General features: G+C 46.7%; 1 protein-coding gene across 2 annotated transcripts in view; it reads left to right on the top strand.

The window, feature by feature from the left end:
- Window positions 1-12,943, top strand: part of KCNJ6 (potassium inwardly rectifying channel subfamily J member 6) — a 186,548-nt gene that overhangs the window by 136,907 nt on the left and 36,698 nt on the right. For both annotated transcript variants that reach the window (XM_045195796.2, XM_045195790.2), the window contains exon 3: window positions 5,752-6,672. In XM_045195796.2, coding sequence (XP_045051731.1) covers window positions 5,752-6,672 — 921 coding nt within the window. The remainder of the gene's footprint in view (window positions 1-5,751; window positions 6,673-12,943) is intronic.

The raw sequence follows: 12,943 nt of genomic DNA, 5'->3' as shown, positions 1-12,943 counted from the left end.
AAAATCAAAAGAGTAAATAACTCTCAGGATAGAAGGCGGAAAAAGCATTGAAGAAGTACATGGTGGTACAAGAAGGGGGACCTCCGAATTGGGCAGCAGTGATTACTGTTTCCAAAGAGGGGTAAATACTGGCGTCATTAAGAAGGTGATCTTTACACAAAGAGGTAAAGACCCCAAAACACTGGGAAATCATTTTTCATGACCGCATAGTATGCCGTGGATTATGTCTGCAACAATGTGTTTAACTAGTGCTCTGTCAACAGACACTGACGTTGAGTCTAATTTTTCACCACCATGAAAGAGGTTGCAATATAGCCCTGTCTGCAGTTGATGAACGTTTGTGAAATTATTCCACTGCAGTAAATGTCTAGACCCCAATCCAAGACCTCTAATCACTCCTACATTAGGATACTTACTGCCACCCCGCCCTCTGCAAACACCGCCGGTTCATACCTACCTCCACAACACACCGCCTTCCCAACACACACTCCCCATACTGCATCTGTTTATTTTTAATTTTGCTAACTTTAGGGTAAAAAGATGTTATTATACTTGCATCACTTTTACTTTGCCATGGTTGAACGGTCTTTCCAGATGCTTGTTATCTCTGTGTGCTTTTTCTCTTATCGGCTCCTTGTTCATTTCCTTCCATCATTTTCCCCAAGGGGATACTTACTGCTTTTGTAAATCGGGAATGTGTATGTTTTGTGTCACAAATATCTTCCTGGTTTGTCTTCCTACTTTTTTTTTTTTGCAAACATTTAAAATTTTTATATTGAGGAAAATATCAGTGCCTTAAAATAGTTTCTGGATTCCTATCATGGTTAAAAAGGCTTCTCAACCTTTAGAATTATAAAAATGTACCTCTACTCCTTCTATAATTTTTCTTTTCTTTCTTTTTTTTTGGCATTTAAGTTTTTAATTCACTTGGAATTTATTCTAATATAAGAAATAAGGAAGGGACTCATCATTTTTCTCCCAAGTGGGCACGTGCTAACATGCCCCGTGTCTGCCCCCTGAGATTCGGGGCGCACCTGGCTTCCACCCCATTCCTTTCCTCCTTCTCACCTCTCTCTCTCTCTCTCTCTCTCACACACACACACACACACACACACACATCCCTCTCAGCACCTCCTCTGACTCCACTACTGCTGGCTTCTTAATGGAATTGTTTTCCACGATCCTGCCTTTTAGATTCTCTTCCTCCTCTGAACAGTCCCTCCAGCACTTCCATCCATACCTGTAAATACAACTCTCCCTCGAATGCACTGAGAACCTCCGGTCAGGTCGCTGATAAGCTTCAGCCCCAGGCACCTAATCTCCCACGGGAGAGTTCTCCTGCGTGTGTGTAGACACTTCAGACTGAACCAGCGCAAGCCAGCATCACCCTTAGTCCTCTGTCCCACCCAGCCCGCCTTCCGTCCCCCAGACTGCCTCCTGCGCGCTAGTTCTGCTCCTTGTTCACTGCCCCGTCTGCACCCTCACAGCTGCTCCCTTGATTCATCACCCAGCCATTGCCCCTTCTAACTGGCGTCACTTTGGTCTACGGTTCAGCAAACTCCAGCCCCAAAGGCAAATCCAGCCTGTGGCCTCTTTATGTACTGCCCATGAGCTAAGAATAGTTTTACATTTTTTGAGAGTTGTAAAAGTCTTTTAATAAAATGAAAAAAATGGGCAACAGAGGCCTATATTGCCTGCAAAGTCTAAAATATTCACCATCGGCCCTTCACAGAAAATGTTTGCCAACCCTTGCCTCTAGTCCCTACTCCATACTACTGCCCTCCGTAGGGGCCCTTCTAAAACACGCAAAGTGTTCGACCACATCACACCCCAGGTTAAGACCAGTCTCCTCAGTCTGGCACAACAGCCTGCAGGCTCCAGCCAGGTGCTCGTCTACCGCCATCTCTGCCCTCCCCAAAGCCGTTTGGTGCCTTCGAGACTTTTACACCTACAGTTCCCTCTCTTGGATGGCCCCAACACCCCAGCCTTTGTCCGCTGGTAAGAAAGCATAGCACATCCCCTCACTGAGCAAAGACGTCCTGCTCTCCACCCAAGACAGATTTAGGGTGAGCTCGCTGGTGTCTTCCCTTGCCTCTCTTTGCATGTTCCCTTTCAGCTTGCTGCTCACTTCCTGCCAGAGGAATGCCTATCCAGTGGGGTCCTTTCAGAGCTCAGTCACGGACCTCACTCGGCAAAGTAGCCTATGTGTTAACCTGCCCCCTCTACTCGAGAGTGTTACAGCAAAGTTACCATGCTCTTGATTCGGGGGGGCGGGGTGGCTAGTGGGGAGAAAAGTGCAAGAAAAGTGAGCTGTGTCTGAGCGACCACTAGGGACTCTCAGTCGCCCAAGAGCTATTATTCGGTGGGTTATTTTTTTTAATTGTGGCAAATTACACATGACATAAAATTTACTGTTTTAATCACTTTAAACGTATAATCCAGTGGCATTAACTACATTCACGATGCTGTACAACCATCACCACCGTCCACCTCCAGAACTGTTTTATTGTCACAAATGACTCCCCGTGTCTTCCTTCCCCTGGCCCTGGCCACCTTTGTTCCTTCCCTCTGCATGAGTTTGTCTGCTCTGGCTCCTCATATAAGTGAAATCGTATACTGTTTGTTCTTTTGTGTCTGGCTTATGTCAGCTAGCACCGTGTTCTCAAGGCCCACCCACCCTGTCGCATGGGCCGAACTTCCTTCCTTTGCAAGGCTGAACAACGCTCCCCTCTGCGTGTGCACTGCGTCTCGTCTCTCTACGCCCCCGCCGGTGGGCATCAGGACCGCTTCCGCCCTTGGCTGCTGAGGATGGCGCTGCTCCCTAGCAGCACCATCTTCACTGATGGCGCTGCTCACTAGCAGCACTGGCACGCAGGCACCTCTTTGAGTCCCTGCTTTCGATTGCTGGGTCACATTGTTCTGTTTAACTTTTTGAGGGAGCCGCAGAAGCTGCACCAAATTACATCCCCCCCCCAAAAAATGCACCCAGGTTCCCATTTCTCCACACCCTCACTAATGCTTATCATTTCCTTCTTTTTTTTTTTTTTTTTTTTTTTTGTAATAGAAATCCTACTGAGTATGCAGTGGTGCCTCATTGTGGCTTTGATCTGCATTTCCTTAACGATTAGTGCCCCAGTGATGTTGAACATCTTTCCATGTGCTTCTTGGCCATTTGTTTGTCTTCTTTGGGGAAATGTCTATCCAAGTCGAGCCCTTTGCCCATCTCTGAATTAGGTTTGTTTTATTGTTGTTGACTTGTATAAATTCTTTATATGTTTGGACACGAGCCCCCTCTCATCCCCCGAAGAAGGGCAGGGCCATAGAAGGGCACAGACACTGTTTAAGGCCAGAAGGGCACGCCTGTTCCAGACAGGCCAGGACTCAGTACGTGGCCACCCCTCAAAGCAGAGGAAGGCAGGAAATGTGCTCCAGTCCTGAGCTAGAAAAAGGGAAAAACAGATTTGGCAGGATCCCAGCACTCGTTCACTGTTCAAACAGGTCCCGCCAGCTCAGGACAGACGCCTGGAGCTTGAAGGTTACAGCCGAGCCAGGAAAAGGGGGAAAGCAGCTTCAAAGTGGGTTGAGGGGGTGGATGTAGATTTCCTCTGTGACATTTTCAATATGAAGTGGCATTGAAGACTGTTAAAAAGGAGCTAATCCAACCAAGCACCTTCTTCTGCTGAAGGACTTCAGTAGGGAAGGGCTCAGGGTGGCTTTGCACAGCGAGAGCGTGCACCCCCCACCCCCCGGGGCAAAGCGAGACCGTACACCAGGTGCACAGAAAAGGCCTCCCAACCTGGAAGGGCCTGAGCCCAGAGGTTGTCTCATATGAAGTTATACTTTAAGGCTCCCACTCAGGGAATAATTAGCAGGGGGAGCTCCGCCAGAGCCACTCCGGACCACAAACATCGTGTCTTCTAGGGGGTGCTGGCAGTGGCAGGGACATCAGCTCACTTCCATCTAGATTCACCAACTTGTCCCAACCTCGGCGGCCACCCTCTGACTCCTGTCCTGATACCGTTTGAAGAAGAACAAAAAGTAAAGCTCCTCCCTTACCAATGAAAGGCTATCGAGGGCAGTGAGTCAAAAGGCAAAGCTGTCAAACCCAAGAGCCTGCCCTGAGGACCACAGGCTGTCTCTTCCTTGCACTGAAAGATAAAAACAGATCTATGCGATTGATTTGTAAGGCAACTAACCAACCAGGAACAAGGTTAATCAATAAGTTAAGCTGGTACCGCTTGAGTCCCACCCCTAGCTGTTTTCTGAGCAGATAAGTGTTTTCTCAACAGACTGCATTTCGCCTTAAACCAAGGGGAAAACGTGTTGCCATGGACAGGCATGCAGGACAGAGTCGAAGGACCCAGAAGGGAGGCCTGGAGAGAGAAACGGCTTCTAAACCCTTTAGAAAGATTCCCAGTTATTGGCTGAACCAGCAACTTCATATGGAGGTTTATATGTGTTTACATAGTAACAGTCCCAGCTCCAAACTTCCCTCTGCACTCAGATTCTGGAAGAGTTTTCCTAATGCATCAGTCACTAAGGATGACACCCATGCGCTCGTTCATCGCGGGGGCCTTCAGGAAAAATAACCACAGGCCAAAACTGCAAGATTCTTTGTCAAGGCAGAAACCAAATCAAATGTGTAAACACTTAAAAAGAGAGCGATTTTCCACACTTTGTTTAACCTTGACATTAAATCAACCAACAAAAACTGGAATTTTTTTTAAACACTGAAATTTGACGATTTAAAGACCTCACTCAAAATTCTTACCCCAAACATAAGGAAAGTAGCTAAGGAAGAATTTCTGGCAGAGGAATATTTATTGCATGTCTGTTCCAGGCAGGTATGTGGTTTCGTCCGACCTTAAAACGACCCCATACACTAGGTTCCATGGTGGCCACTCTGTAAATGTGGAAACTGAGGCTCGGTGACTTTGGATAGTGTCTTAAGTCTACTGGGGCTGCCACAACAGGGCACCACACACTGGGGGCTTAAACGACAGAAATGTATTGTCTCACAGTTCTGGGGGCTGGGGGTTTAAGCTCCAAGCACCAGCAGGGTTGGTTTCTGGCGGCTCTGGCTGCCACCTTCCTGGCTTGCAGACGGCTGCCTCCTCACTGCCCTCACACGTCCCTTCCTCTGTGTGCACGCCCCTGGAGTGGTGTTTCTTCCTCTTCCTATAAGGACACTAGTCCTATTGAATTAGGGACCCTGCTCACATGACCTCATTTAACCTTAATTCCCTCCTCAAAGGCCCCATCTCCAACTACAGTCACATTAGAGGCTAGGGCCTCAACAAATGGGTTTGGTGGGGCAAGGCCGGGGCACACTTCAGTCCATAACAGATAGTGTGCCCAAGAGCCCACACCTGCTGAGTGGAAGAAGCGAGACTGTCGGGATCGGAGCATTTCCTATCCAGAGCGGGCAGCCTCCCCAAGGTCGAAGCATCTTGGGCGAGGTAGGGAGACCTCTGGCTGTAAGAGCTGACTCTTAGAACTTGCTGGCAAGGGGGTGGTTTCACAACAGGGAGCTCTGTCTCAGAGGGAAGGGTGGAGGAGTTCTTACACGAAAGGGGTCCAAGTCAACTAGTGACCTGTCCAGATGACACCAAGAATGGCTTCATCTACTCTGTTAACCATCCCACAAGTGGTGCTTGGTTTCACTCTCATACACCACACCTGGTGTGGCTTCCATCACTACCGAGGGCCTCATTTCATTCAGTTTTTCTTTTCTTTTCCCCAAACCACCAGCTAACGTCTTGGAGGGCGACTCCATGGACCAGGACGTGGAGAGCCCTGTGGCCATTCACCAGCCAAAGTTGCCTAAGCAGGCCAGGGATGACCTGCCGAGACATGTCAGCCGAGACCGGACCAAAAGGAAAATCCAGAGGTACGTGCGGAAAGACGGCAAGTGCAACGTCCACCACGGCAACGTGAGGGAGACCTACCGCTACCTGACCGACATCTTCACCACCTTAGTGGACCTCAAGTGGAGGTTCAACCTGCTGATTTTCGTCATGGTTTACACAGTGACGTGGCTCTTCTTTGGGATGATCTGGTGGCTCATCGCATACATCCGGGGAGACATGGACCACATAGAGGACCCCTCATGGACTCCCTGCGTCACCAACCTCAACGGGTTCGTCTCTGCTTTTTTATTCTCAATAGAGACAGAAACCACCATCGGCTACGGCTACCGGGTCATCACGGACAAGTGCCCCGAGGGGATCATTCTCCTCTTAATCCAGTCTGTGCTGGGGTCCATTGTCAACGCATTCATGGTGGGATGCATGTTTGTAAAAATATCACAGCCCAAGAAGAGGGCAGAGACCCTGGTTTTCTCCACCCACGCGGTGATATCCATGCGGGATGGGAAGCTGTGCCTCATGTTTCGAGTCGGGGACCTTCGGAATTCCCACATTGTGGAGGCTTCCATCAGAGCCAAGCTGATCAAATCCAAACAGACCTCAGAGGGGGAGTTCATCCCTTTGAACCAGACGGACATCAACGTCGGGTATTACACTGGAGATGACCGCCTGTTCCTGGTGTCTCCACTCATCATCAGTCACGAAATCAACCAACAGAGTCCCTTCTGGGAAATCTCCAAAGCCCAGCTGCCCAAAGAGGAACTGGAAATTGTGGTGATCCTAGAAGGAATGGTGGAGGCTACAGGTAAGGCACGCTCTATCCTGGGATATCTGTGGGACCCATGCTCATTTTAGCCTGGCTCTCGTGGTCTTCCTTACGGCAGGTGTGGAAAACTGCACCTCCCTCACCATTGACACCCTCCCCTCGCTTCGTGAGAGAGCATGCCTGTCTTCTAACCTCAAGTCCGTCCACCACGATGTCTAATCATTTACCTTTTTAAGAGCCCTTTGGAAACAAAACAATAAATATTTTTTAAATATTGCTTAATGTATATTAAAATTCCAAATGTTTGCTTAAGTTAACATTTATCTCTAAAGTGCTTTTTAAATGGCTCTAAAACATGGCCTAATTTCAATACTTGAGGTTATTAATTGCCAAACCAGGAAGAAGTAGTTAAGCCTTTCAAAGGAGGCCTGACAAATTGCTTTAATAAAAAGGTACTTTCCCCTCACCTTTGGGGGCCATGGGCAAGGCCCATAGCCCTGGTTTTTCTTTTACACCAAGTGAGTGCTTGGCCTCTTCCTCCACACTCTGCCCGCTGAGCCCCCCGTAGGCACGGCACTGCAGACCCAGGGAACAACTCGAGCAGAGCAGGGAAAAGTGGAAGATCCACTCATCATAACCCTACTGTCCCTCTGCCGTCAACAGCCAGTCATTGGTATGTTTGAGGGAAGATGATCTGTTCTCAGAATAGAGAAATGGGCAGTTTTTATTGAAGTCCTCACTCATAGCTGAACTTTACACATATTACACATCCCAACAGCAAAGCAGGTTCTGCCCATATTTATCTGGAACATTCCACAAAACAGAGCCATGAATTCTGACTTAAGCTAACAGTAGTGCTCCACAGGAAACGTATGAAGGTCATTCATTTCTTTACTGTTCTCCTGAGTATTGATAGTAGCCTTGGGATCCTCTTCAGTCACACAACCGGCTTTTCTGTGCTTTGAAGGCTTCCAGGGGAGGCTCAGGGTTGGTTGGTGTACTCTGAAAATGCATGGCCATCCGCCTGGCCCCAGATTCCTCATGAACCCACCAGCTGACCTCTGTCACCCCTTCAAAGGCCAGGCATGGGTCCCACCTCTCTGCCTCCCTGTGCCCAGCAGGCAAGGGTATAACCTCTAACAAGTTTCTCTCCCAGTGGTAGAAACTCCCACAGTCGGTTTGTAAATGCAGCAAGCAATGAACATGTGAATGGCAGGCTTCGCATGGAGCTCAGTCACTGAGTGGGCTCTTTTCCACAGAACTAGCACAACACAGGCCTAACCTGGAAACGGATTTAAAGAATAACAAAATGATTATTGTGAAATATTAAGTGAGTGTGATAGATGGGAACAGGGCTATCGGTACCTTTAGCCTGACTCTGGGTGTATCTGTGAAGCAATGGTTGCAGTCGGGTAGGGGAAGGGAGAGAGGAGGAGGGAGGAGGGGAGGATGCAATTTGAACAGGAGCTCTGTCATTTCCCACAGACCAGGCCCTTCTCCCACTGGGCCGAGCCCAGGGACTCGGGATCCCCCTGGTGGTGGCCCCTGAGGTGTAGCCTCTGGCAGCATCAACCCGCCCCTGGTGATGCACATGTAATATTAGGTTTCTCACCACAAATCTCCCAAGAGGACATGGGGGGGGGGGGGGCAGGGGGGGGTGACAGTGGACAAGGCTTGTTATCGTTGCATCTCTGGGCTCAAGAAGCAAAAGCCACTGCAAATATGTACCTTCTGGCTAGTGGTATTCTCCTGAGCTTCAAACTATAAGAGCTGTTCCCTCAATCCAAATCCCAGTCTAAAAAAAATAAATGAATCCAGAATAAGCAAGGTATCTTGGTGATGTCCCTGAGTCAGCATTCTCCCTGGGGCATACCTTGTCTTTCTGGTGACAGCTTGTAATGAGTGAGCCTTTCCAAAGGCAGCAACATTGTTTCCTTGGTAATTAACAGTGATCCTTGCCTCTGAGCACCCAGCAGCCTTCCTACTGCTTTCTTAGAGAAAAAATAGGTAGGTGCCAGAAAAAAAAAAAACTATCATAAGATGCACCACTGTTCCTGGAAAAAGGCAACTACTATTAATTTCCTTTTTTAAAAAAATAGTTTTCTAGCTTCTGGAAAGTGGAGGGAAGAGTGTTCTAGAAAGTTCTGAGTTTGTCTGTTGGCTGAACATGCCTTGATCCTTTCCTGATAAGATTCATACAATTCAGTGCTTCTGGCACATCTGATCTCTTAAGCTTCAGAGGGACGCTTTTCTCTGTGAATGAAAAGTGTGACTGGTATTTATGGGCATTAAACAAACCCTTAGGGGAAGAAATATTTCAATGAGTCAAAGTCACAGGAACAAAATAATTGTGGACCAAGTGCACACTGAGGAAAACAAATTCACAAGGGTCTAATTATTCCCTGCAAGGCTGCATGGGACATCAAGAGCTTTGACAACAGTGAGTGGGCCCACAATGGCTTCTACTTCACTCATTTCTCCCTTTCAAAAATGTCTTAGTTGACCTTAAACTACTATCAGTGATCTCCATTAACAGGCCTTTTTCAAGGATGAGCCCCACGCTGCAACTCTGATGCACAGCCCTCTTCCTGTCACCCACAATGCGGGCACACCCTGATCCCAACGTGGTGTTTCCTGGAGGGCTGAGCGACCCTGCAGGAGGCTGACTGCCAGGTCCTCCAGTCCGGTGCGTCCCAGGTCACTTGGTTCTCCATGGACACACAATGCCCCAATGCCAGCTGTACTGCAGCAGGCCTGCTTGGTCCCATCAGTCAGAGTCAGGCTCATTTTTAGAAAATGAAAGTAAGATCCTTGCAGGCAGGGTGTGCATACTGCCCAAATCGATGCCCTGCAGGTCCTGGCCCTAGTCCTTCCCTCAGTGAGGTCTCTGGTCTCATAAAAGATGGACCCACACCCTTGGTGGGCGGCTTCAGTCTAGTCCTGCCCACACTCGGAGGGGTGTGCACAGTAACCTCTCAAGAACTGTCCAGTCATGTGATTCTATTTTTGAACATGAATCAAAAACCCTGGAAAATTCTGACACCAGCCACCCAGACATCTGGGAACTGGCCGCGTGTCTCATCCCACAAATATATTTTTAAAGGGGGCCCTTTATGTTCCTGACACATGGGTGATTTTGAGATAGTGATGTTTACAGAAGGGCTCATAGCTACGTAAACAAACATGCTCAGCAGCTGCGGCGAATGCGCGTTAAAATAGTAAAGCATTCATATAGACTGTTATTTATAGAGGGCAAATTGGCCTAGCGGCTAGATGACAGCCACACAGAGCTGGGCCCGTCGCCAGCCAGCGCCTCACTGGAGCCTTTCTGATTGATGAACTTCCATATTTACCCCCAGCGATTATGCAGCTATGACAAGCAGCCCTTTCCAACGCCGCAGCAAATGTGCCTCGTTAGGATAAATCCCCATCAAGCCTTTTTTTTTTTTTATACTTTTTATTATGGAAACTATAAAACTTATACAAGAAGAAGCCAAAGAGTATAATTAACTCCCATGTACCCATCATTTAATTTCTGTAACTGTCAATGTACGGTCAAAACTTGCTCCATCTACATCCCCACTCACTAACTGCCCTCCGGCACCGTATTTTATCAGTAGAAATCTCAGTGAGTTTCTTTAAAGGATAAGGATCCTTTCTGAAAAATAACTACACCATTATGACCACTAAAATAATTAATGATCCTGTCTTCAGATCTAATATCTAAGTGTTCCAGTTTCCAATTGTCTCGTAAACGCCTTTTTAAAAAAAATTTAAGACTGTTTGTTTGAATCAGGATGCAAATGAGGTTACTACACTGTGATTGGTTGCAGTCTCTTTTAGCCTCTTAATCTATGAGCTCCCCTTCCATCACTTTTTTTCTTTCAATTTTTTTTCAAAGAAGAAAACTTCTGAAAGATTTAAATGCTGCATGAAAAACTGGGGCAAGTGGAGGATATGAGGAAGCCAACTAAGTGACGATACACTAGATAATACTTAATAGATGAGGAAGCAGGGAGGGCTTTCCAAGACTTAGTGTTTATGGGTTACCAAGGAGAAGGGGGCTGCATGCACCAGGAGTAGGTGAGGGCTAACCAGAAGTAGGTGGCGGCAAACCAGAAACAGGTTCTGGGAAACCGGAAGTGGGTAAAGGTAAACAGTCCTTCACCAGAGGGAAGCTCAGTTCCATCGCCAGAATAATATTATTCGCCTGAAGAAAGTCACATAAGTCGCATTGCAGATCATGGCATTTTTGAAGTGGAAGGAGTCTTCACCAGATTCTTACTTTACAGATGGGAAAGTGGAGGCTTGGCTACCGGAGACCACTGAGGATGGTGTTCAGCCTCATGGTTTAGTGACTCTTTAAAGATTTTATTTATTTTTTTAGACAAGAGGAATGGAGGGAGAAAGAAAGGGAGAGAAACGTCAATGAGTGATTGCCTCTTGCCTCTCTTGCAGCCCCTACTGGGGACCTCTCCCACAACCCAGGCATGTGCTCTGATTGGGAATCAAACCAGAAACCCTTTGGTTTGCAGGCAGGCACTCAATCCACTGAGCCACATCAGCCAGGGCTCAGGTTAGTGCTTTTTGCATCACGAGGGCTTTGGGTTCCTGAGGATTCTACAGGGAAATGCACCAGAAAGAGACAACTGGTATTTAATGTGCAGACAGGCTTTCGTCTCTTGGCTTCTGCTGTTAGTGCCTCTTTTTCTTTAAGGTTTCTCTGTTGGCCTCCAGTGGTATCAGTGCACTTTAAAATTCTGTATGGGTTTGCATGAATTTTTAAGAACCATGTATTAAAAAGAGATGTGTTGCAAAAGAGTTCTAAAATTGAAATTAGGTAAGCATTGTCTACAAAATTAGGCCTGGAAGAATACGTTGTTCTATCAGATCTGATTATCAAGTACCATTTTTCTTTTCTGTAATCAAAATGCCACTTCACTATAATAGGGGAGAATAGGAGATCACGGAGTTTGAAAAGGTGGCATTTCTCAGATAAGAAGGTGAGGGATAGCGTTACAGTACTCTTAAGCTGTTTCTAGTAATGAGATTTCATACTCATTATCTTTTATAAACCTTATTTTCTCCTTTTGATAAGTTACTGCTAACCCTCCTATTGGCAAGCCATTTTCTCCAGATTTACTGTTTTTCTCTTAAGAGTTATAACCCCAACTACCTAGCCTAGCAAAATAGTTCATTGATGAGGTCAGAAATGCTAAGCACTTGGGTAAAAATCTCCTGGTAAGTCTCTGTAAGGAGTAGTGAGTTAAAGAATTCAAAGTCGTGAATTTATTTTCCTAAATTCTCCTATTTTCCTAAATGGAAATCTACCATTCTTCAACATCAAGAAATCCAACAGCCCCTTCATCGTTGGGCATTAGGTTCAAGTGACCTATTCATGACTTCCTTTCAAAACTCCCACCTCAGTGTAATATACCCAGGAATCGTCATTAGCTGGATAAAAACTGGTGACATCTGCTCCCCAAATATGGTAAACTTTTTGTGATCCTCAGTTTGGGGATGCTGTGTTCTGGTTCGCCAAATGTCCCAAAGGCCTGGGTTGGATGCTGTAGGGCACACACGGAGTTTTCAAGTTTCCCACCAACCTCTAACAGGAAGCATACTGCAAATCCTTTAAACATTTCCTACAATTTAAAAGGCATTTCATGTCCCATAATAGGCAGTGCATCGCAGTTACCAAACAGTATCATGGCTAAAAAAACCCCAAACTACTGAATAATTATAAAAATTGTTATTATTAAAACTCCAATTCCAGAAAATTCATTGTTCTTCCTTCTCCAAACGGGCCAGGAGGAGCTACTCAAATGAAAGTTCAAAAGTCAGTGGTGGTCACATAATATATACAGTTTGGAATTCAAACCCAAGGGGGAGAAAATGGACTAGTGCCTAAAAGGTAGCTCTGATTCAGACTCTAAAGTCACTACTCACGTTAGGAAGAAACCGCACCATTCAAATGGAAAGATGAGTGTCAAGTAGTGGGGAGCCTCTAATTAGCATACCCTTAAACAGAGCTTTATGATTTCCCGGGGAATTCAGTAACGTGAGCACAGACAGCCTGTGCCAGCGAAGCAGTTCTACCAGCAATTTGTAATGACTGGAAGAGGCTCACCGGGGGAAAAACCATATACATTATTCACACACACACACACACACACACACACACACACAGAGCAAAAGAGCCAGAGAGGCACTTCTTCCCCAGTCAGCTGTGCCCTGGCTCCTCCTCCTACACCAACCTCCTTACAAATCTTGTTTGCTATATTAATTACTTAGTACAGCTCCTTAGAAA

Source organism: Desmodus rotundus, chromosome 2 (genome assembly GCF_022682495.2).
Source record: "Desmodus rotundus isolate HL8 chromosome 2, HLdesRot8A.1, whole genome shotgun sequence".
Taxonomy (NCBI): domain Eukaryota; kingdom Metazoa; phylum Chordata; class Mammalia; order Chiroptera; family Phyllostomidae; genus Desmodus; species Desmodus rotundus.
Note: the sequence above shows the minus strand (reverse complement) of the source record. Positions and strands in the feature narration are given on the sequence as shown.